The sequence below is a fragment of the Protopterus annectens genome, chromosome 6.part0 (assembly GCF_019279795.1).
Source record: "Protopterus annectens isolate FY-2018-M chromosome 6.part0, PAN1.0, whole genome shotgun sequence".
NCBI classification, from domain to species: Eukaryota; Metazoa; Chordata; order Ceratodontiformes; family Protopteridae; genus Protopterus; species Protopterus annectens.
Window position 1 is genome coordinate 1,096,566,580 of NC_056737.1, and position 25,711 is coordinate 1,096,592,290.

The 25,711-nt window shown below is 39.5% G+C and overlaps 1 protein-coding gene across 2 annotated transcripts in view; it reads left to right on the forward strand.

Annotated features, from left to right (window-relative positions):
* CCDC88C (coiled-coil domain containing 88C) overlaps positions 1-25,711 on the forward strand; it is a 1,480,266-nt gene that overhangs the window by 1,023,685 nt on the left and 430,870 nt on the right. For both annotated transcript variants that reach the window (XM_044074710.1, XM_044074709.1), the window contains exon 14: positions 14,977-15,114. In XM_044074710.1, coding sequence (XP_043930645.1) covers positions 14,977-15,114 — 138 coding nt within the window. The remainder of the gene's footprint in view (positions 1-14,976; positions 15,115-25,711) is intronic.

A 25,711-nucleotide genomic window follows, 5' to 3' on the forward strand; every position in this document is an offset into this window, starting at 1 on the left:
CCACTACAGTGCAGACCACAAACCCTCTCAATGCAAAACAACTGGTCCGAAGCCCAAGTGTTTAAACCAAAAGGCTTAGAATGAGTTACACCAAGCAGTAATAAATACAATTGAGTACTTTTAAGATGATGCAAAAGTAAAAAAAAGTAGGTAGAAACACAAGTACAGTAAAAGCAGATGAAATTTTTTTTTTTTTTTCTGAACAAGTGCTGAGATCAAAGAAAGAGATTTGAGTGCTGAAACTAGAAAACTGGCTAGTTATAAGAAAAAAAAATCTAAGCTAGAAGGCTTCCCTCCAACCCAGAAGGGCTTGGGGGCTCAGAAGCCTACAAATAGTCTATACCACTTAACAGGAAAGGCATGTGTATATATACATATACATATATATATATATATATATATATATATATATATATGTGTGTGTGTGTATATAGATATATATATGTGTGTGTATATGTATAAATATGTATATATATATATATATATATATATATATATATATATATATATATATACACAGACATATCTATATATATATATATATATATATATATATATATATAAAGATAAAGGTGTGTATATATCTATATATATATATATATATGTATATATAGATATATGTATATATGTATATATAGATATATATATATATATATATGTGTGTGTGTGTATACATACACATATATATATATATATATATATATATATATATATATATATATATATATGTATGTATATATGGATAACATACATGTGTGTTTATATGTATGCCCTCTTCTATGAGGCTCAGACTTTTAGAATTTGCTGTGTCCTCTTTCATAAGACACATGTTGCTGTTGGTATGAAGTGATACAGGGAATCCCAACACAAAAATAATCTAAAAGTGCAGCACAGAAGACACAAATGCTAAGTAGTTTTTGTTGCTGTTTTCCAGAGACTGGGATGAAGTTATTTTCCCGTTCAGGTATTTTTGTGTGAGGTGGAAATGGCCACTAAGCCTTTGCAAACTTCCTTAAATTCTGAAGTAAGTATTTTGTATAGGGAATATAAGAAAAACATCAGTGGGATAATTATCAATGTCCATATTAGTGGGATAATTATCAACCTCCAGAGCTTTTTGTTAATGTGAGGAATAGACATTAAGCAAACCTGAGACATTGTGTCACTTTCCTTACATTTGAAAAGTGCAACTTTTACAGTGTGCATAGGCAAAAATTGTATAACATTTTGAAACACTGTTCCAGAGTATCCAGTTGTGTAACAGAGTTTAAATAACTTTTAAAATGTTTTGAAACATTAAACAGATGATTCAGATAGTTCAGTGTTATATGTGGAGCATGAGTTTAAACAGGCATACAGTAACCCATAGAAGTACTGGTAAAAGGGTGATGGAGATTATGTGTATAAAGTCCATGAAGAGACAGTTAACCAGATATGGGAAGGTATTGTAAGGACAGTCTGTGAACAAGAATTGTCACCAAAGTCCATAGTAAAGTAAGCTTGGTGGTTTTAAACATTTAGTCCATGCTTAATTACATACATCCGTACATGGAAAACTATAGCCACTATTTGTATAGCCAGTAGAAAGAGGCTGTACCTGTCCTAAACCTTGTATCAAGGTTATTAGAAGGCTTTATGGTAGAACTTTCCCAGGGCCAACATGGCTTTCATTGAAAAACTGGAGTTTATTCCTGGTGCCTTGTGGCCATTGCGTTTTATCTGCTATTTTAGCAACATTTTTGCAAACACAGCATTTTTATTGCCTTCCAATGGACCCATCTGTAAGATGTCCAGGATATTGAACTTAAAACCATTATGTTCATAGAAGTGTGAACAGTGTTTTGCCAATGGATTTGTAGCAGTTTTAAGTGTTGTGTTATGTTACAGAAGTGATGTGCATTTCTTGTTTTGATTGCATTGATTTTCATTCCACATAAAAGGCATTGCAAGTATAACATTGGGCTTTGTATATCACAAACTCAGTATTACCATCACCATTTAAGATATTCCACATTCTTTTCTTTAGCACAGAACAGTCATTGGGGTTTTTGAGGTATTGTCATAAGCCACAGTTTGGAGGCCCACAACCATAGGTACCCCTGTTGGTGATATCAGGATTGCTCTTGCTTTCTAGCCAGGCCCTCAGACTTTTGGCTTTTTGAAAACAAAGGTGGGTCCGGTTCCCAGGATTTTTTCACTTGCTTGTTGTCTGCTGTAATGCCCCAATTGTCAGTGATGTTAGAAGTACAGGGACAGGATGTATATGTGTGAATGATGGATGTTAGGAGTACTGGAATATAAGATGAGTGTTATAATTGTAAACATTTAGCTAATTGGCATAGGAGGCATGCCAGTGGTGGGGAATGGGATGCTGGACTAGGAAATGAATATGATAATGGTGAGTATTGAGGTAGGAAATGTGTGTGAAGGTGAATATTTGATTAGGAGATGTGTGTGGTAGTCATAGATATTGGCAGCATTGTGATATGAGAGGTTTGATAATGGTGGATATTAGAATCTTTAAGATGGAAGATAATGCACGATATTAGGAGTACAGGAATATGAAGTGTTTGATAATTTTATTTCATTTATTTTTATGCATTTCTTTATTTACACTTTGTTGACCAGCTTAGTCCCATTAGGCCAATGGCCTCTGTTTAGGGTCTTTCCAAGGTGGTATTCATACAGATCAGGGTAAATTTGTCCAAGGACACAGCAGAACATCCCCCTAATCTTTTCAGTTAGAATTGTGGGATCTTTTACATTCTTCTGATTCAGGCAAGTGTGTGGTTGATTCATTGTCTCATTCGAGCACAGATAATAGATATTGGGCGCGTTATGAAACAAGTATGATGGTGGTGAATTTAGGTGTATTGGTAAAGGAGTTGAGCCTGGCTGATAATAGTGGCTACTTGGAGCACTGGGATAGGAGACAAGTGAAGTAGTGGATGCTAGGAGTACAGGGACTGAAGATTAGTGTGATAATGGTGAACATTTGGAGTATAGAGCTAGGAGAATAGTTTGATAATGGTGGATATTTAGGAGCAGTGGGCCACATGAGTATGAAAGTGAATATTAGGCTTGTATAGGGGATGAGTATTAATATGGATTAGAGCACCGGGATAGGATATGCATGGTATAATGCTGGATATTGGGAGTATGGGGATAATAAATGGGTATAATAATGGTCGATAGTGGGTGAAATGGAATAGGAAATGACTGGTAATTGTGAGTGTAAGGAAAGGAGTTAAGTGAGCATCAGGCATATAGGGATAGGAGGTGAGTAGGCTAATAGTGATTATCAGGAGTACAGGGATAGGAGATGACTATGGTAGTAGTTATGATCTAACTGAATATTGGCAATGTTGGATTAGGAGAAGAGTAATGCCAATGGCGGTTTTTCTGGATATTGAGTAAGTGGCTGTGATAACAGTGGATATTGAGAGTGTTGAGATAACAGATGAGTAGCTAATTGTGAGGACAAGGAATCTGTCTAGGATTACAGATTGCCACCTTAATAATATATATGCTAAGGAAAATCAGTGGGCTGCTGGAAGCTAAAAGTAAATGGTTCATGAGAGAGTGTAGCTTGCAGATTTTAAACATGCTGGTGGAAAGAATGTCCTAAACTATGGATAGGGGAGTTTATTGTCTCATCGAGCATAAGGACAACACATTTGACCAAAAGAGGAATTAAGATGTAATGTGTAAGAGCAGAGTAAAGTCGTACACAACTGAATCCATGATGATTTGTGGAATGTGATGCAAGGGTTAGTAGTATAGAAATTAAGAAAGTGTTGGGTTGTCATATATGAGGCAGAAGATAGCAGTATATAGAAATTAACTCATTTATTAGTTGTGGAATTTAAGGCACAGGATTGTGGTGCAATAATTTGCTGTGTTGTGGAATGTGAGGTTGGAGATAGTGCTGCAGTAATTAACTTGGTGCTGGGCTGTGGAATCTGAAACTGGGGTAATTTTGCAATGATTTACTGACAGTGTTGGGTTCTAGACTATAATGCAGAGTTTAGTAGTTAACTTGGTGCCTGGTCAGGGAACTAAGGCAAGGGATGGTAGGTCAGTAATTATCTAAACATTCAGTGGAAGAACGTCAGGAGCAGGACAGCAATGTAGTAATTAACTAAGTCAGTGTTGAGCTTTGGAATTTAAAGTGGAAGATACTAGTGTAGAAATTAACTCAGTGCTGGGTTGTGAAATATGATTTACTGGATGGTGGTGCAGTCATTCATTCTTGGTTGTGGAATGTGAAGTAGAGGATAGTGTAGTAATAACTGATTTAGTGTTAGATTATGGAATGTGAAACAGAGGATAATAGTGTACTATTTAACTCAGTGCTGAGTTGCGAAATGTGGGATAGAGGATAGTGATGCAGTAATGTATTCAGGGTTGGCTTGAGGAATGTGAAGTAGAAGATAGTGTAGTAATTAACTCAGTGCTGGTTCTGAAATGTGAGACTGACGATAATGGTGCAGTAATGAATTAATTGAGTTGTGGATGTGACGTAAAGGATGGTGTAAGTAACAGTATTAGGTTATGGAATGTGAAACAAGGGAATAATACTGTTATAATTAACTCAGTACTAGTTGTGAAATGTGAGACTGAAGATAGTGGTGCAGTAATTAATTCATTGTTGAGTTGTGGAATGTGAAGTAAAGGATACTGTAGTAACTAGCAGTGTTAGGTTATGGAATGTGAAACAAAATAATACTGTTATAATTAATTCACTTCTGGTTGAAAAATGTGATATAGTGGATAGTGGTGTAATAATTAACTCAATGTTGGGTTGGTAAAGGATAGAGATGCAGTAATTAAATGGCAAACATGCTGTGTGGGAAGAACTTTTTTGTTGTTCTTTCGGCTTTTCCCAGTTAGGGGTCGCCACAGCGGAACTCCTGTCCGCTAATGATTGGCAGTAGATTTTTACGGTGCTGAGGTGCCAGCTCGACGCCCAACCTTCAACGAAGGCGTGCCCATTCACGCATGTCTTTTGAATGCCACTTGACTGCGGGGAGGACATGCAGACTCCACACAGAAGGCGCTCCAGCCGAGAATCGAACGGGAGAACCTCTTGCTGTGAGGCAACAACGCTACCGCTGCACCACCGAGTTATGCTGTGTGGGAAGAACTAAGATCAGGAAAAGGTAAGGTGTATGTGACAGGTGTTGCTCAGGGAGGTACTGTACAGCAGAGGTTGACTGAAGTGCATTTTTGGATGAAGATGAAGCTTGTGATTCTGCATCCATGACCATTTTGGATATGGTGTTTTTCAGTGTGCAGCCTTTAAACGGGGTATTTATTTTTACACTATGTTTAATACAGGAATGTATCCATCTGAATAGAATGCATTGTCCAAAAGTTAGGTTTCCATAACTTTTAGAAATTTTTTGTTGCTGTAATTCAAACCACTTATAGTGCAAATATATTTGGCAGAGTCAGGGTAAGCATTTTACAGTGTAGCAGCTTGTGGACTGAAGAAGAAAACTTTTTAGGACAGGCAGAGTTCCCTGGGTGGAGTTTAATGCAGATATCACTGCCTTGTTGTAGAGGAGCAGTTTTTTCAAGGTTGTAAAAGAAATGCTCCGATTGAAATTAGTGAACAGCAGAGACAGAAAGCAGGTATAGTTTTAGCACTTGTGATTCTGGTCTCTAGTGCTGAGTAAGTCAAGGCCCAGTGCAGCATTCCAATATGTTGATTTGACTGTTAATTAATAATCAGTCTGTGGTTATGACAACGTATTCTGCTAGTCACTTTAATTTGTTTCCATTTTTGGATTGTGTTGACATTATATCAGTAGTGCGACACCATGTCTGTATATGCACATAGTTAGCTGCCAATACAAAACTATACACATGCATGTGATGACCTGAAAAACATTGGCACTCTTCAAGGTATTCTGTGTAGCTTAATATGTCACTTTGTTTTGCCCTTTAGGTAGTTGGCTCAACACTTTAGATTTGCATAGTTGAGGGACTTTGACAAACACAGGTGTAATAAAAGTTGATTGTACATGAAACTGATAATCGCATTTGGTGGTCACTCATCTAAACAAATCTAAAATTTGTTAGTATAGCAATTTTAACAACAAAGTGGTTTTAGGACAGTTGATATTTAAGAGATTATGACAGGTGGACTATTTTTTTTTAAATTTCCTGACGTTTCTGCTATAGTAATATTTTAAATTTCCTGACATTTCTGCTATAGTAATATAGGCTGATCGGCTGGGCTCATGTTTGCTTATACTAAGTTAATATTTCTCTACATTTTCTCTAAATGTGAGTTATTTGCATCTATAATTAATGGAACTTGGAACAGGAATGTATATCACAAACAGTTAAAGTATGCTGTCACGGCAAGAACAGTGTTCTTCTCCCAACTTGCATTGTAATAAGACTTGAGATTATTTTGGATGCAGAGGTTCGTATCTACAATGCTGTCTACCAAGTTGCACCTTGTTGTTTGTGGAGCAGAACAAGAAAACAAGTCTGTATATTGAAAGAAGGAATTATAATTCCAAAGTCCTGTCCTGGGTTTTGCGCAAGTGTTTCTGGTTTAAAGCTAGCAGAAGTGTGTGTGAAAATGAGGTTAGACTATAATGTTTCTCATCCCCCATTCCAAATTATGAATTTGCAGGACTGGCAGTGTATGTATTACCTTTTGTTTTTTTTTCTTATTCATATAAACTCTTTCCATCTAATTTTAATCTCTTGACATTGGGTGAGTTGGACTTCATAATTGCAATGCGCACTGTATTCCTTTTTTTGTTCACACTGTACGTCATGTTGGTGGTTGTGTGGGTGGAGTATATATGGGAACCTAATTTCAGTTTTGTTAATATACCCAACCCTACAGGTGCAATAACATTATCTTTCTTCAGATGACATCTTCATACAATGTTTGTAGCACAGGATTTTTTGCTCTGGCGTACTATATATTATTCTGCTTTATTTGCTATTCTGTTAATTGTACTGGTATGGTAGACTGTCAACATTCACAACTCATGCCATTGACAGAAAAATAAATATTAAACTTGCAAAAGAACAGAAAGTCGGTTGTATATTAAAAGTAACATACATGGCATAACCATGTTACTCATATCTCCCAACTGTCCATAATTTTCAGGGATGTCCCATATTTTCACTTAAATCTTAGCTCTGTCCATCGTAGTCGCTACGAAAATCGATGGCTTCTGGAGAAAAAAGTTGTGAACTGCACTCCATAAATAATGACAATAATTAGAGTTATAAACTCCTTTTACTTTTATATTAATTCACATTCCCTTATTCTGTCAAAATCTTAGGTTAATAGTATTAATATTTTAAAAGTGTTACTGATTGTCCCTGATTCTTTTGAGACTTTTCCCCGATTGGTTGAGAACTAGGATGTAATTGGTAGTAAGGGTATGTTACAGCTCAAGATGAAAGATGGACATTAAAAAAATAAAAATGTTCAGAATAAAATAAAAAAATTAAAAAAAAACAGCAGTCTTGTTTTTTTAATACTTGCATAAGTCAAATTTGATAACCTGGGAAGACATGTGCTTATATGATGATCTTCGTGTTTACATTTGGGTAATCTGTTGGCAGGTTGCCTTCAGATGGCCTGAATTCCAAAGTCTTGGGTCCTGCGTCGGTTGCTGTCTTCTCTTCCATGACATCAGGTCATCGGGAGTATAAAACATGCAGCCGACGCCATTTTCTTTAGTCTTTCTTGCCACGCAGTGCCCGAAGTAGAAGCATTTTGCAAGTGCCGGTCAGACGACTACTGAAATATTCGACTTTGAGTTTCAGAACCGAAGTTTTCACTAAAGCTAAGTATCCCGTTGGGGAAACTTTTTTCTTGCTTTTTACTGATGTCAGAAAAAGTTAATAATTGTATTATTTGTGGGAAGCAAATACCTCATAAGGATTTCCATTTATACTGTATTCCTTGCCTAGGCCCTGATCACAACGTGCCTGGCTGTCGGTTTTGTGCTAGATTTAAACAATGCACTATTAAGTGTCTGTATATTTTTGCATCAAAGTATTTTGGAAACAGATTTAACTACCCAGAAACGTCGTCGGATAGTAATCCGACTACCAGAGTTCATAGAAAACGCAAAGAAAAGGACAGAGAAAGGCAGTTGAGATCCAAAACCGACGACGAAGCTTCTCCTAAGCCAGTCGCTGTTTCGCCGGTACATAGTGAGGGGCTTTCGCAGCCCCTGATACCCGCTACCTTCGAGTCGCAGGTCTCTACCGACACCCATGTGGAATCCGGCATGCTGCAAGATACTCAAGGTATTGGACCGACAGATATATCTCCCTCGGATGGGTCCAGAGCCACTGAGCAGGCACCGGCTTCTGAGGGTGTATTCAGACCTCAACATTTGTATATCAAACCGACAAAAGCTGCAAAACCAAAGACAAAAGCAACTTCTAAAACTAAAAAACGATGTATGAGCCACATGCACAGGCCTCTATGCCTAAAAAACAGATGATCAAAATGGCTGAAGACCTTATTACCTTGATCAGGGGTACCCATCCCCCTCCTGATAAGAGGCCTAGGCAAGACACTGATTATGAATCTTCAGATCAGGTTTCTATTTCTTCTGATTCCTCTTCTGATCAGGGATTATCTATACCTCCCTATGAGGATTCTGATGCTGAGGAGTCTATTCCATCTGCATCTCCTCCTGAGGATTATTCATTTGGAGAAACCTTGCATACTTTGAGGGAGCATTTTCACTGGGAGAGTCAAGACTTCTCAGAATCAAAAAAGAGGCTCAGGGATTTCCTTCTTTTTCCCCAGCACAGGCCTTTAGCCATTCCCCCTGTTTTAAACATTGTGGATGATGGGTTTTCGAAGTCAAGCTTGACCCCTGACTCCTTACCTCCAGCTCCCAGTAAGCCTGACAGATATTACAGGGTCCCTGACTCACATAAATTTTTATTAAGAAACCCTGCTGCTGATCCTGAAACTGTTTCACAGGGTCCAAAGGGGGTTAAGGCCTCAACAGCAAAAAATCCTACCTCCTCTGACAGAGATTCAAGGGCACTGGACAGATGGGGAAAAAAGGTTTATACATCTGCAACCTTGGCAATCAGGGCCTTAAACTGTCAATTTCATATGCTTAAGTACCAACAGCATGTTATGGGATTGCTGAAACAGAAAATGATGTTGGATTTCAGAATGTGCAGAAAATAAGGAATTGCAGGAATTAGTGCATGCAGCTGAACACCTGCAGTGGTGGTGCTGCAGTAGCGTTGTCGCCTCACAGTTAGATGTTGCCCGTTCGATTCTCAGTTAGAGCGTCTTCTGTGTAGCGACATGCATTGATGGGCGTTCCTTCGTTGAAGGTTGTGCGTTAGGCCCGAAAAGCCAGTACATAAAAATCTACTGCCAATCATTAGCGGACCGGAGTTCCGTGGCTGTGGCGACCCCTAACCGGGAAAAGCCGAAAGACACAAACAAACAAGTGCATGCAGTTGAACAAGTTGGAAAGCATACTTTGCAATGTGGTTTTGATTCCTTAGATGCCTCCTGGATCTGTGATTAGGAGGCATGCCTGGTTAAAGGAACATAATTTGCCTGATCATGTTAAAGCTAAATTGCTAGATGCATGATTCTCTGTTTGGTATTAAGGCAGAAGAGTTTTTAAAGAAAATGGAAGATAAAGCTAAGTCTATGCAAACTGTTAAACTTCTTACAAGTGCATCCACCAAGATTCAGTAGACACTGGCCTACAAAAAACTGGTCCTTTCCTGTTTCAGACAGAGCTCAAAGGGGCAAATCCAGACACCCTAAGGGTTCCAGATACCAGGCGCAAGACTGTTACAGGTCAAAGCAATGGAGCGCTTCCACCTCCAAATCTGGAGGAGATAAAGCGCAAACCTACAGAAAGCAATCTTAATGACTTCCCTCTGCCTACACCAAACACTTATCTTTTGGCAGCACCCATAGTGGGAAAATTAGCACTTTTTGCTCAGAATTGGCAGTTAATAACCCAGGACATGTGGGTACTAAACATCATATCACAGGGATACAGATTTCATTTCCGCATTCTGCAAATGGCAAATGGTTGGCCAGATCTTCCAAAAAATCAATGGGCAGAGGCACAGAAACAGGTTACGTCCCTCATGGATATGGGGGCCATTCAGATAGTACCAGAACAGGGAAAAGGACAAGGTTTTTACTCAAGACTGTTCTTGGAACCCAGAAAGGACAAGGCCTGGCGGCCAATACTGGATTTACCGATTTTGAACATATACCTGGACATTCCAAAATTGAAAATGCTGACTTTGCAGCAGCTTCTGCTCATGCTGGGCAAGAATGCTTGACTGGTGACTTTAGACCTAAAAGAGGCATACCTGCATGTCCCAATAAGACAATCATGCAGAAGATACCTCAGATTCAAGGCTAGCTTAATGCATTACCAATTCTCTGCACTGCCCTTTGGCTTATCCACTCCGCCCAGGGTCTTTACAAAGTGCCTGGCACCAGTAATTGCATTCTGCAGACAAAAAAGTATACAAATATATCCTTACTTGGATGACTGTCTCATTCAAGCAGAGAACAAGGACACTATTCTTCGACACCTGGCATTTGTGAAAAGGCTTCTAACATGCCTAGGTTACACAATAAACGAAAATAAATCACAACTGGTACCCTCTCAAAAGATAACATTCCTGGGTGCAAGCTTGAATACAACTGCCCAGATGGTTTACCTCACGCCAGACAAGCAAAGGCAACTGACTACTTACTTCAAACTGATGGCAACAAAAACCCAGTTGTCTGCAAGACAAATTCTGCAGGCTCTGGGCTTCATGGCATCCTGCATCCTACTGATTCCATATGCAAGACTGCATTTGAGGAAGCTTCAATGGTACCTAAAAAGTTTATGGAGTCAACATTCTCACAGTCTGGAAGCAATGATTCCTCTCATTCCCTGCCTACAACAGGAGTTTCTATGATGGGCAAAGGCATGTCACCAAAACATGGGACGGGCCTTCACTCTCCCCCTGCCAGCTAAACCTTAACAGACGCATCGGATTATGCCGGGGGGCCCACATGGCAGGAAGATGCATTCAGGGCATATGGACCCCAAAACAAATGCATCTACATATCAACCAGAAAGAGATGCTAGCTGTTCAAAATGCCCTGACAGCCTTCAAGGACTTGCTTCATCCAGGACAACTACTGATAAGGACGGACAACACCACTGTCATGTGGTATATAAATAAGCAAGGGGGCACACACTCAATACCCCCTTTGCAGATTAGCCATGGCACTGTGAGACACAGCTTTGACCTACCAAATACATCTTCAAGCTCAATTCCTGCCAGGAAAACAAAATACACTGGCAGACTATTTAAGCAGAAACCTTATGGATACTCACAAGTGGATACTAAATCCACAAGTCTTCAGCATAACAGAGAAATGGGGGAGCCCAGACATAGATCTATTTGCCTCTCCTCAAAATTATCAATTGAAAAGATTCTGCACAAGGACTTATCACAGACAAGCATGGAAAGTGGACACCCGATACTTCAGTTGGAAAAATCAGTTTACGCCTTTCCTCCTCTGCCTCTTCTCCCCAAGGTCCTCCTAAAACTCAGACAAGAGAAACCAAAGATGATACTAATTGCCCCGGACTAGCCCCTCCAGTGTCTGGTACCCAGTCCTAAGGAACTTGTCTCAATACCCAGCTTGGACCTTACCTCAAAGACCTCAGCTACTGTCCCAGCAAAACAATCAGATCCTGCACAATCAACTACAGACACTGAACCTGGCAGCATGGCTGATCATGTAGTTATACAAACAACCTCTCTCAGTAAAGCTGTGATGGATGTCATTTTGGAAGCTAGAAGGCCTAGTACTAGAAAATCTTATGCTGACAAATGGAAGAGATTCTTTGCTTGGAATTAAGCACAAGAAACTGATACAGCAAAACCAAATATTCCTCAGATATTACAATACTTAACTGAGATGCTTGACAAAGGCCTATCTTTCTCATCAATTAAAATCCATGCCTCTGCCATTTTGGCTCATTACAGTACAGAGCCACCAATCTTTTCTCATCCTTTACTAAAGAAGCATCTCAGAGGAGCCAAAAATTTAAGGCCTCCTAGAAAATCACCATTACCTGCATGGGACCTCAATTATGTGTTGGAAAAGCTCACCCTGCATCCATTTGAACCAGCTGCTACTGCTGATATAAAGTTCTTATCATGGAAAACAGCTTTGCTACTAGCAATTACTTCAGCAAGAAGAGTATCAGAGCTACAGGCCCTCATGGCTGTAGAGCCTTTTATCATATTTTACCCAGACTCTGAGGACAAATCCTACTTTTATGCCTAAGGTGGTTTCCAGTGTGGCTCTTAACCAAACAGTTCATCTGCGAACCTTTTATCCAAACCCGCAGAACAAGTGGGAGAGAATTCTGCATTCCTGGGATGTACACAGGCAGCTAAGATTCTACTTGAGCAGGACTAAAGCTCTAAGAAAAACTGAGCAATTACTAGTGACATATGCTGCAGGATCAGAAGGAAAGGCTATTTCAAAGCAGACAATTTCAAAGTGGATAAGCCACCGCATCCGTTTCTGCTACTTACACCATGGTAAACCTGTGCGTAAGGGCATTAGGTCTTATTCCACCAGGGCTGCAGCTACTTCAGGAGCCTTTCTCAGAGGAGTACCAACCAAAGACATTCTAGAGGCTGCAACTTGGAGTTTGTTCACACCTTTACAAAGCATTATCATTTGCCTCTCTACTCTAAGTCCAGGGCAGGCTTTGCCATTGCAGTGCTGCAGGGCCTTATAGCCGCACCTAATGCTGTTTAGCTCCAGCCTCCCAACCATAGCTTTGGGATTCTACCTAAATGTAATGACTGCAACAGTGAAACACTAAGAACATAGTACAGTTGTATACACTTACCATAAATGTAGATGTTCGAGTGTATTCACTGTTGCAGTCCAGGTTACCCTCCCGCCATCCCCCTGTCATTCTGGAGTTTATCTTTCCTCCTCTATCTTCTACAACCTATGTGGTGTATTTGCTTGTACATGAAGGTAAAGTTTATATTGATGCATGTATATATATATATATATATATATATATATATCTATATAAAATATATATTTTTGCTACCTTTTTCGGGGCACCTGACATCGGGGGCAAGAAAAACTAAAGAAAATGGCGTCGGCTGCATGTGTTATACCCCTGACGATTTGACGTAATGGAAGAGAAGACAGCAACTGACGCAGGACCCAAGACTTTGGAATTCAGGCTGACTGAGGACAACCTGCCAGCAGATTACCCAAATGTAATGACTGCAACAGTGAATACACTCTAACAGCTACATTTATGGTAAGTATACACAACTGTACTTTTTAAAGCATAAGCTGGAAGCGGTCTTTAGTAATATGGTATGAACTTAGGCTTTTACTAGGCAAATAGCTATGGAGATCACATTTAAAGAGACGCACTTGGTTCTTGCCACCCTTGGTCAACTTTGAAGATTAACAAAAGTGTTAGGAAAGGGGACAATATGTTGTTGTGTCTTTCGGCTTATCCCGGTTAGGGGTCGCCACAGCGAAACTCCGGTCTGATAATGTTTGGTAGTGGATTTTTATGTGCCGAGTTACCAGGCCTGATGCACAACCTTCAACGAAGGCACGCCCATTCACGCATGCCTCCACACAGAAGACGCTCTAGGTGAGTATTGACCGGGACAATGGCTTGCTGTGAGGCAACAATGCTACTGCAGCACCGATAATTTTCCTAAATTCCTGAAACACTAACAGGTAGACAGATGATTACCTGAAATAGTTAAAGAGCAGTTCTGGTGCTGTGTTTGTGAAGGCACACACTGTTATTGAAAGACAGAGCAGAGTGGGAGGGGGTGTAGTGTATGACTGAAATTTGTGTCCCTAATAGCTAGGAATGTGAGTTTATAATTAACTTTTTGTCCAGAGGTGGAAAGAAGTTGCAAAAAAAAAAAAAAACAATTTGACTGTAGATTGTTTCATAGAGCAGTAAGGCTGCCCTTTCAGAAATAGGGATTGTATTAATTTTACTTAGAAAATTACAATATTGGGTACTGTAGCAGGAGGTATGATAATTTTATGTAGGTTTTTACAGGCAGCAGAGTTTGAGTTTCTTATGTCAGCAATTGGTAGAGCACACACAACCTCTGGAACTAAAATTTGTTTTGTTTTGCATTTATTTCAGGTGTTTGAAATCTGTTAGGGTGCATGTAGTTAAGATTCATTTAACTGAGAATCCTTTTAGTCATGCAGCTAATGTGTGTATGAAAACTGACATTAAAATGAAGCACGCCTTCTAGGCTTTCAAAGCTGTTTACCAAAGTGATCTAATTTCCCCAGGGGTCATACATGTCACTGGATGTGGGCTTGACTAATTTCTGAACAGTACTCACAAAGACGTTTTAGTTTCAAGTGCTTTTAAGGACCCTTGCAAGAATGTTATATTCAATCTGAATACTTGTGTAATAAATATCGTCTGGCAGCTATACACATATTAATAACAGTTGGCACTTGCAAACAGAACCAATAAAAGCAGTTTTACTTGAGTTAATTGCAAATTTGGCCATGGCTGCAGGAACTGTTAGCTTTTTGAAGGACTTTCATTGTGCTACCAGATGTGATGGACAGCACATCAGTGTCAGCTTCTGTATTTGCTTTCTATACTGTCTCATAGCAGTATAGCAGGAACTGCCATATTAGGGTATAGAAGGCAGTGATATCCTACAATTTTTTATATTATTTCAGTAACTAGTAATGGTCTGGATGGCATAATGTTCAAGTCTGTGGCCATCAGAATGTCCGCACGCAGTCAGTCCTGCTGAAAGCCAGGTTAATGGTCTGAAAATGTCTTAGATTGCAATATTATGTGATGACTTTTCTGCTTTTTTTGGTAGTGGTAAAAAATGGTTAATGTCTCTCTCCTCTGACAGATTGAGGCTGTTCAGTTTCAGCTTGAACAAGAAAAGCAAACGTGCCAGGACATGGAGATGTTAAGTGAAGAGCTTCTGAAGGACAAAGAGCAGCTTAAGGAAATAATAGAGAATGTCCGTGCTGAGAAAGAAAGACAGGTACATTACAGAAAGCTGAAAGTACTGAATCTGATAAAATGTACACTTATATACTTTCTCTCTGCATGAACGATATTTGATTTCTACCTTTGGGTTTTGCTGCTGGTCTTTGCTTTTGACTGCAGTAGGAAATCATGTGCATTTTTCAGTAGCTCAGTCTGAAATCCTGCTTTTCTTTAAAAAAAAAAGCCATTCAGCGTTGTATTGCAGATTGCAGTGCAGATGATTGCATGCCTACAGTATTATTTTCAGAAAATGTTTATACTGCTCACCATAAAAATTAAAATGCCATTAACTGTAACTTGTACTGCAAAAGCAGGTTGTTTGTGACTCACGATTTTGTCTGTTCTAAAATACATTTGTGGATGTAGCGGGAAGATCTGTCAGTATAGAGATTTTACCTGTTTTAGATCTCGGGCAGTTTACTATCTTTTTATATAGTTCTCTTGCTCTGAGACTATTTAGATAAATCCTCTTGAACCCAAATTACTCAGAGAGACTGTGAAAGTCGCAGCACTGTCAAACAATACTTTTTTTGACAACTGACTGAGAAAAGTTATGGGATTTATAAACATTCTTAAAAGCTGGTGATTCCATATCAAAATAAGCCGGTCATTGGTTTCATTTGTGTTTTATCTTCTTTAATCAGGTGACGACCCACTAAGTGTAAATGCTCATTATTTATTTATTTTTAAGGGAAAGGACCTAGGAGTCATGAGGTTACTAATCTCATCAGGTGAGTTGTATTGAGTTGAATGTTGTATGTATGTACAAACTTTGTGATTATGATCAAGAAGACTGCATTATTCTTAAGAGAAGCATTGCTGAAGTGCTGCACAGTACTGTAACCACTGTGGCACACTTTCCAAATGAGTCTTTAACTTTTAAGTTTCTTGATCTGTTTTAAAATCAAACAGGCTCAGTAGTTCATCAATTAGCACACTTTGGTGTGGAAGACTGTGGGTTCTATTCCCACCACAGCTAGTTGGATTAATTTTCTCCGGAAAAAAAACTGACACTACAGTGCACCATAAGAGTGGTGCTGAACTCCTTAGTGAGCTGTTCTCCAGATGAGACATTAAACTGAGACCTCTTCTACCTAGGTTTGTGGTAGCTCACATGGATGTTAAAGAACCCACATCACTATCGAAAAGAGTAGGGAAAGTTTCCCAATGCATTGGCCAAATTTCCCCTAGTCAGTTTGAATACGACCTCGTGTCTCTTCCGAAAAGAAGTGTCTTAATGGGAGAAACCTGGTCAATGAAATGTAAATAAAATAAATAAATACAGCTTGGCATCTGTTTACCTTCTAGAAGATTGACTATATTTTGGGTAGCCCATAAAAGTCATGTAGTGATTTCTTGAATCATATAACTTTGTTTGTCGTACTGCCCATAATCTGTCTAGTTATTTCTTAAGGATTGACAGCAGTTTTTATCTTTCACCATGAATTGTCGCTTGTTCCAAGGACTGAGTATACCTTGGGTCACAAGTCAATCCCTCTTTTTTCCCTTATTTGTTTTATCAACATTGCTCATTCTTGTGTTCAGCATATGACTGTGTATTCCAAATACAGAGTTTCAGGAATGGACATTGTCTGGAACATGTGTTATGTAGGTCATATGCAATCCATATCATCCCAAGGGGCCTGTGTGACAGTGAGTATTGCAAGAGCTTCCTTAGCCTATATGTATAACTTAAATTCTCTAACCCACACTTTTGCTAGGTATTTTATGGGTTTAGCAGCATTAGTCAATTTTAGTTTTAATCAACCTCTGTTTTGCTGACACACTTTGGTCAACAAAACAAATGGACCATAGTTGTGTGCGATCGCACAATCCCTGGGGACAGGGAATATGCAATTTTCTCTGGGAATGAACAATCTCTGAGTTGAAATAAATAGTTATCAGGTGTTGCAGGAGTACAGACTGGCTTGCCCCTGCTGTAGAAACACTGTTTTGCAATTTTCATGCTCCAGGGAATAATCTTGGAGCCTGCACAGATTAGTGCCATCAACATTTTATCGCTTCGACAATTGCACTATACTCATTTTTATAGTCCTTTTCTGCCTGAGACCTTACAGTCCCCAGCCCCTAGTGCTCAGTTTGTCCCCCCAGAACCCAGCAATACCAGGAAAGAAAGGCAAGAGGCTGGGATCATGGCTGCTATCCAGTAGAGGATACATGCTTCCCTGTGACTGTATTTCTGTTAACTGCCAAAATGAGGTCTGCAGTACTGGTCCATTATGGGTGTGTGTGTGTATATGTGCATGTTTGTGTGTGTCTACACACATATACACACACACACACACACACACAACACAAATCCAGCTACAAGTTATGTACTACTTACAGCAGGCCAACACACCTGTCCGGAGCTCTCACTACTACTGCTACACCACCTGACCTCTGTCAGCTGGTAGTTGTGCAGGTTCTGTGCCGCTTACCTCCGCCATCAGAATAAGTGAGCCCATCTTGGCTGCTCAGACCCTTCTCCCTGAATGACTTCTCCAGAACCTGAGTCACCAGTGAAATCCAAGTCACTGATGCTTCAGTTTGGGCTCTGTCCCCTCTGTGTCATGGAACTGGCTTTGTAACTCACTTTTCACTTTTGAAAAAACTTTGAACTTTCTGTAATTTTGTAGGGTGGGTATTTTATTATTTAAGATGAAGCTGCACTATATTCTATAACTGACCGTATCTGTTTTATGCACAGTGGCCCAGTTATTTCTCTTGATTATCCTGATGTTTTTAGTATAAGAGGACCTGTCCCAAATGGCTCTTAGCTGCAGTTGAGCAATGTTTGATCAGAACTGTAACTGTGTGGCCAAGTTTGTGGAGTACAAATATAAAGCCTAAAAATGGATCTGATGACCTGAGTCCGAATAGCGGTGCTGGCTGTGGAGGATGGAAGTCGGCAGCAACTGACTGCTCATCCTTCCTTGGGGGAGGGGCAAAGGAAGGGAAGAGGCTGTAGCTCATCCATCCTTGGAAGAGTGGCAGAGGGAGGATGTTGTAGTGCATCCATTCTTGTTGAAGGGGCAGAGGGAAAAAGATGGCTGTAGCACATCCATCCTTGGGGGAGGGAGGCAGGCAGCTTAGGCACGTCCATCCTTGGGGGGGGGCAGAGGGAGGAAGGCAGCTGTTGCTCGTGAATCCCTGGGGGAGGGGCAGAGTGGGGGAGTGACTGTAGTGCATCCATCCTTGAGGGAGGGGCAGAGGGTGAGAAGCAGCTGTAGTGCAACTTTTCATGGTGGAGGGGGCAGAAGGAGGGAGGCAGCTGTAGTGCATCCATCTTTGGGGGAGGGGCAGAGGGAGGGAGGTCACTATTGCTCATCCATCCTTGAAGGAAGGGCAGAGGGTGAGAGGCAATTACAGTTCATCTATCCTTAGGGGAAGGACAGGGGGAGAGAGGCAGTTGTAGTGCATCTATCCTTAAGGGAGGGGGCAGAAGGAGAGAGGCAGCTGTAGTGCATCCATCCTTGGGGGAGGGACAGAGGGAGGGGGTGGCTGTAATGTATCCATCCTTGAAGGAGGGACAGAGGGTGAGAGGCAACTATAGTACATCTATCCCTGGGGGGAAGGACAGAGGGAGAGAGGCAGCTGTAGTGCATCTATCCTTGAGGGAGGGGCAGAAGGAGAGTGGCGGCTGCAGCTCGTCCATCTTTAGGGGAGGGGCAGAGGGAGGGAGGTGACTGTGCCTTACCCCAGGGATGATACCTAGCAGGAACACAAGGTGTTAGCTAGTGGAGTTTGAGCCTGCCGAACCCACACTTCATGGTGCATTCACATGAGGTAGCTAAGGGGATTTTGCCATGCAGAAGCATATGTTTTTTTTTATATATAGAGGTCCAAAGTAATTTATTTAGAGGAAGGTCATGACTTGGTGTGAGAGAATCTGAGAACCTATGATGGTAAGGATTGCTACCCACGCTCCCATTTTCATATCTACCTGCTTTACTGGAAAGGTGATTTACCAGCAGCTTATTTCTCCATGTGCTTGTTTATAAGAGTGACCTTATATCTATCTCTTGCACTGTTCAGTTGTTTTATACTTTTTGACTCTACTAATGATTTGAAAACATTGTTCAAATTATTAACTACCCTTTTGTGAAGAAATACTTCATTATTTTTCCTCTGGGCCAAACACCTTGTGTTTTCAGGTCATGTGACACTTTTTCTTCATGCACATGTTTTTTTAATATGGTCCAAATTTAGACTACCTTTAGGTGCTTTTTTCTGCCACTTCCAGTAGTCACACCCCTTATGTCTTCAAGATTTATGTTTTAAACTGTGCTAGCTTTTCCTTGTATGATGCAGACTGTGCATAATTCTTGTCCTTTTCTTATTACATGCAGAAGCTCTCCAGAAATATGCACACAACTCCAGATATTGTCTTATTAATATCTGCTTTTCTTTCTGTTTCACATTACTCACTTGCCATCAGTTCATCTGATATTAACTGATGTAGATCTTTCTTTTATTTCTTTTGGCTGCTGCTTTCTGTCCATTTGAACACTCCTTTCATTGGTGTCTTCTTCAAAGATGTGTTGTTTTACATTAGTTTGCAACAATTTCAGCTACTGTTTCTTTAGTATTCCTCTAAATGTGACAACATAGTAAGGCCTTGCTGTGTCTAATTATGGTAGCTGCCAAAAAAGCAATTACTAGAAAATGGAAATCAAAGTTTAAACCAGCTGTACTAGAAGTAGTGAGTATAGTAACAGAGATAACCAAAAGTGGTCCATGTAGTCCTGAATCCAGGACTACGTAGACAGCTTTTGGTTATTGGTTGGATATGGTCACATGGTAACATACTAACATACAAGGTTCATAGTAACAGAGGTAAAACAACTAAACCTGGGATGTTTAGAAAAAGGTAGGAGCAAAGTACATAGAAAAAATGGGAATTGTGGGAGCAATACATACAGGGGAGGAATGAGGTTTAAAAGAGGGCAGGGTTTGAATGAGCTCTGCAATGTTTTACTGACAATGATTGGGTATATTATAAGTGATGTATAATGTTTTCAACTAAAAGTATGTCAGCATGGTTTGTGAAGTGTAATGCTTGTAGCTAAGATTGTCAATATGGTTTGTTTTCATTTATATAAATGCATGATGTCCTTTGTCGTAACTGACAATTTAATAAAGATGTTTCTTGTTTAAGAAAAAACAAGTTTATGTAGTTCTGTGCTTTTTTTAGTGTCTGCCTTATTGCATGACATTGTCATTAACATAAGGCAAGATTTCCCTTCCAGACTTTTCATAGCATTCAACAGATAAAAACTGGACCTAGGACTGACCTAGCGGTACCCCACTGACCACAGTCTTTTCATCTGAATGGGCACCATTACTTTAATCCTGTCTGTTTTAATATTCAGTAAGTATTTTGCCTACACTGCTTATGATAGAGTCACTTCAGTTAATTCTAATTTTCTACCATATTGTGCAATGCCAGAAACATCTGTATCCCCGCTACTTATCTTCAGATGATTCTAATTTACTGCCGTATTGTGCAATGCCAGAAACATCTGTATCCTTACTATTTATCTTTCTCCTACTGAATCTAAAAAAAAAAATTCAACTAAATACCTCAAGGGAAAAAAACACAGTGACCCAGATTTGACATGGATTACTATATTTATGCAGTGAAGTTGAAAATCATTTCTAGCTTAGAAATATTTTGTAAGAACTTAAGTCTTACTGTTCCTAAAGACAGGAAGTGTTGAGTTATGCCTTTTAATTAGATGCACACTCAAAATGATTACTTCTTTTCCTGACTCGTATACAGCAGTTGCAGAAGGAAACAAATGTAAGAATACCTTGCTGTCTGGCATTTTACCATTTTTTAAGCATCTTCTGATATCTTTTTTCCCTCTGGGAAAAGTCATAGCATTCAAAGGTTGTTTTATTTTATGTTTAATGTGTTTGCTTTAATAAGAATGAGTGCTGCAACAGCTTGTATTTGTAAATTAGGCAATCATCTTGCATTCGCATCCGCTATTATGTCTTATGTTTGCTGGATGTCGTCTGCCTCTTATGTTGTAGAATTTCTTTGCACTTGCTGTGTGTATGCAACCCAGGATGGACCTGAACATTTGTCATCAAAGCTCAACTCCAGTAAACAAACAAATCAGTAAAATCTTCAATAAGAATTTCTTTGTATCACATGCTTATTACTACTTTAAGCAATGTGTTTTAACAGCATGGTTAAAAATGTAGTAGATGTTGCTTTGATTGCTGTTCTGTGTGATCCTTCCACAGGAAAAGCTTTTTACATTAATACTTCATAAACATAGATTTAGAATGCATCCTCCATAATTTCATCTTTTTTTCCAAAACCACAGGGGCCTGAAAACATCAAAGGTCCATGTATAGATCTTCCTGCCTTGTTTTCCTCATCAGATTTCAGCTTAGTATCTAGTAGCATTTAGAATGAGTATATCAGCTTTGTCAAAAAAGGTAAAGGTTTTCTGATTTCTTATAGTTCTTGCATCATTTTGTATTAAGAAATTAAATGGTTTAAGGTCTTCTTCTACTTCTTCATAATGGCATACTTTGTTTTTAATGTTTGATGAAGCTTTTGTAATGATTGTCTGTCTGTATGTACATATGTATGTATATTCTGATGTTGTAATTGCCCTTCCCAATGGAGAAGGGGAAAGCAGGGATGGAAACCTCGTAGTAAAGCTGTCTGGGGAGGACAGGTTAACCCCTGTTTCAGTGTAATCATTGGCTACTTCACTTTTTCTTATTGCAGCTTAACCCCTTCACTTAGGCAGTTTGACATGTTTACAACTGAAATGAAGACTGTCTCTGACAGCTGCATGCTGCCAGCCACTTCCAAACCCAGGCCTGGTAGTGCCTGTACATGGCTCAACCTCATGCCTCACTGGTGTAATCTCCAGCACTGCTGATTAGGCTGCCTCCTTCCCCCACCCACCCCAAGACTGATGTTGACATCCGACGACACTCTCTTTGGCTGTCTTCTTCAGCTCCTGGTTCACTGTTTTATTGCAGGTAATCTGGGTCACAGTCAATGCTCCACAGAGACTTTTTAAGGTGAAGCTTTAGAAGGTTGTATATTTGCAGTTTCACTTATGACACCTGCACAACTGCTGTTAATTTTTACATATGTTACGTGTTCATAAGTAAGTACTAGACTAACTGCCTTTGTGGGCCATTTTAAGTCTATCCAATTTTCCTTTTAAAGGTGAGAATCAAACCCTGTACCTTGTAACTGCAAGTTAAACACCTTAACCATTATACCAACCCCCAATTACCAGTAATTGGTATATCTACAGGTGGACGAGGTTAGATTTCATGATCATCAAGTGCTCAAATCACAGGATGTTGAAGAACAGAACACTGATGACTATTTTCCATAGCATATCGATGCCAGTGTGATTTCTAGGTGTGTGCCAGCATTAATTCCTTTATTTAGGGAGATTCCCCATTTTTCCATTTTTGTGCATATGTGAACTTAGTATATACAAGTTTGGGGTTGTGTAGTGGCGTTGCCAACTCCAGACAGACACCCCCTCCCACAGAAGTGTTGTGGGGTTTGTCCCCTGCAAAAAATGCTTAAACTTCACTTGTCATTCTTTTTCATATTTCAGGCATTTATGTTTGTTATTGTGGTTCTTTGACAGCTTGTCTTTTTTGTGATTTCATAGTAGATCCTCAGTAATCTGCATCTGATCTCAGAATTTGCAAGCAGTCATATCTAATCCACTGTTTACTTAACCAGAAGTATTAATTAAATATTGCCTTATGCTTTTTTTATTTGTACACTGGCCAAAAAAAAAAAAAACAACCCTCAGAGTATAGTGCTTCTTAAAAAAATAACTTGCCTTTTGACCAAGTGTGGCTATTTATTATTCCAGTTAAACTTAATTGGTGTATGATGTAGTGACATTCTTCTTTAACTCTGTATTTATTTGCCTTATGGATTTACATGGAAAGGTTTTTAAGTGTTGCAGTTTTCTGCTTTGTTGCTTGTATAAATGTTTCCAAAATTGCAGGAAGATGTGATAGTTTCTAACAGAGCTTGCTTCTCTGAAGAAGAGATAGCTACGATAGTGCATTCAGCCTTGGGAAGGCACCTTTAAAGCAGACGAGCTACCCTGCTCCCCAGCTTCGGTGCTACATATTTTATAGCCTACATCCTTTTGCATGACATCACCCGATGCCATGAACTTAAGTGTTTGTGATGCATGTTATGTTCTGCTCTTCATAAAGCTCCTTGTCTTTTCTGAGCATGATGGTTTTAATGAGGAGCTGTTCGTGGTGCTGACTGGTCTGCAGTCTCACTAGTTGTGGATGAACTCCACTCCACCAATACTTCACTTCACGAACAAGTGCTATATAACTTAGTAGGTATCTTATATTTAATGGTTTCACTTTCAGTTTTGCCTTTGTAACTAAATGTTCTGCTCACTTTGGTGTCCTTCAGTTTTTCCGTCATCTCCTCCTGCCTGTTTCTGTATTTTTTTTCCTTTCTTCTGTTGTCTAGTTTGGCTGATTGTCTTTTCTAGCAGACAACTGTTGCAACCTTCTTATTTACATTGTCCGTATTATCCCATTACTGGTTCACCTGTAGCTTTGATAAGTACAGTTATTAATTGAATGAGCTGTATACTGCTCTTCAGCTCCATTCAGCCTTTTCACCTTTTTTGTTGTTTGTACTTCATCTTCATGACTAGCACTAGCTCCCAGGTAGCTTCTACTTATCCTTTTAAGGTGAACAGAAGACAAGAACAGCAGTCAAGGGAACCCACCAACCACGAACCCAAGAAAATAGTACTTAATATTTTACTTTGCTTTGACAAAAAATTAAAAATTTTTTGCCATAATATAAAATAATAAGTAAACTCCAAAAGAGTAGGGAACATGGTGTAGGAGTCTGAAGCTGAAAAGGCAAGATCTTAATATTGGCTCCATTTCACTGCATTTGAGTTGACTCTGATGCAATGATCCATTTTGGATGTCCTGTTTTCTTGAGTTCAGAAATGGAAGACAAATGACCCTCATCTTATTACATGTTTGTTCTGTCTGGAACCTTTGTTGTGTAATGTCAGTGTTGCATTTCCTGTATTTATAAATTTAGTTTCAATGTTGCCAGTGATTTTTGCTGCCATTGATTTTATTGTATTCATCCTCAGCTATGGCTAGCAATAGCTGATTACTTCCCATGTCATCATTGTGACGAGCAAGTCACACAAGGTAGCCACATAGCTCTTCTTTATACTTCCTGCCCTAAAGGCTGCGTCTGTGCTGCACAGGTTTTAATGTCACTTACCTTTTCACAGTACATCACCTTGTTATTTTGTCTTAAGTGATGCTATGTTCCATTGCATCTCATATAGTTATGTACTAAGTGGTCAAACTTAGGGCCTTTGATCTCTGAAAAGTTTAGTACTACTGACCTAGTCTCCATACCTCCACGTTATGTACTTTTATTATTTTTCCTTCTGCAGTGAATAATTTTCATTCTGTCTATACAGTATGTCCCCTTTTTGCAGCTGTAAATGTATGCTCTTTTCCAAAGAAAGCCCTCCTGCCCTGTGTCCTTTTTTCTTTTCAGTTCTGCTGTGTATCATTCCATCCTTTGCGTTTCTTGCCTTCTTGGCACTCCTTAGAGCATCATGCTTGGTCTCTCTGGTTTACCTGTTTCCACCTCCCCCCTACAGTTTTATTCCCGTATCCACACCAGCTACATGATGGTTAATGAGCAGTCCTACTTCAGCAGGTTATGCTAGCTTGCTAAGTCTGGCTACCTATTTCCTTGCTCTGTGGTAGCTTGTTGTGTTTGCATTAGCTTCTCACCAGTAATACAGTTCCTCCTTTCATGAGACACGTGTGCATGTGCAGACACACTCACTCATTGACACCTTAAAGAAAAAGCAGAAAATGTGGAGTCATCAATAACATTATTCTCTGTGGTAGTTGGCACATTGTAAATCTTATTGTGCTGTTTATCTGTTTCCATAATGATTTTGTTTGAATTGTAGTGTGTGTGTGTGAGATTTATTCCCTATCTGAAGTCATAGTGGTCTTCTTTCTTCACAATTCTATGATGCCATAATCAGTACCTGTGAGATCAGATGCAAGCAAAGCATCAGTGAACCTACTAACTAGATATTTTGTCACATAGCACATCATTTCATTAGTGAGAACAAAAACCGTAGATTATAACATGTCCGCGATTTTTGTAATGTTACCTGGAACATGTCTGCCTTTTTTTTTTAGTACAGTATAAATATGTTTGCAATTGTTTACAAAGCAGTATAAACGACAGAGGTGCAGGAGGAAGTGCGGACATATGAAAATACAAGGGGGTAAGGAAGAGGGGAAGCATTTTGGCTGCAGTGCACATTCAACAGCAACAATGTATCGAACTATTGAGAAACTGGGAAGGAACTTAAACAGGTGGGATAGTTGAGGTCACATGGTGTTCATGATGGTATTAGTGGGAGGTTGAGGACACGCAGTCAGTAGGTTAAGCTCAAGCTTTGTTACAGTCATATGGGATGGATAGAATAGTGGTACAGGATTAAAAAATGGGGGGGGGGTAAAGGAATAAAGCAGGATGCAGG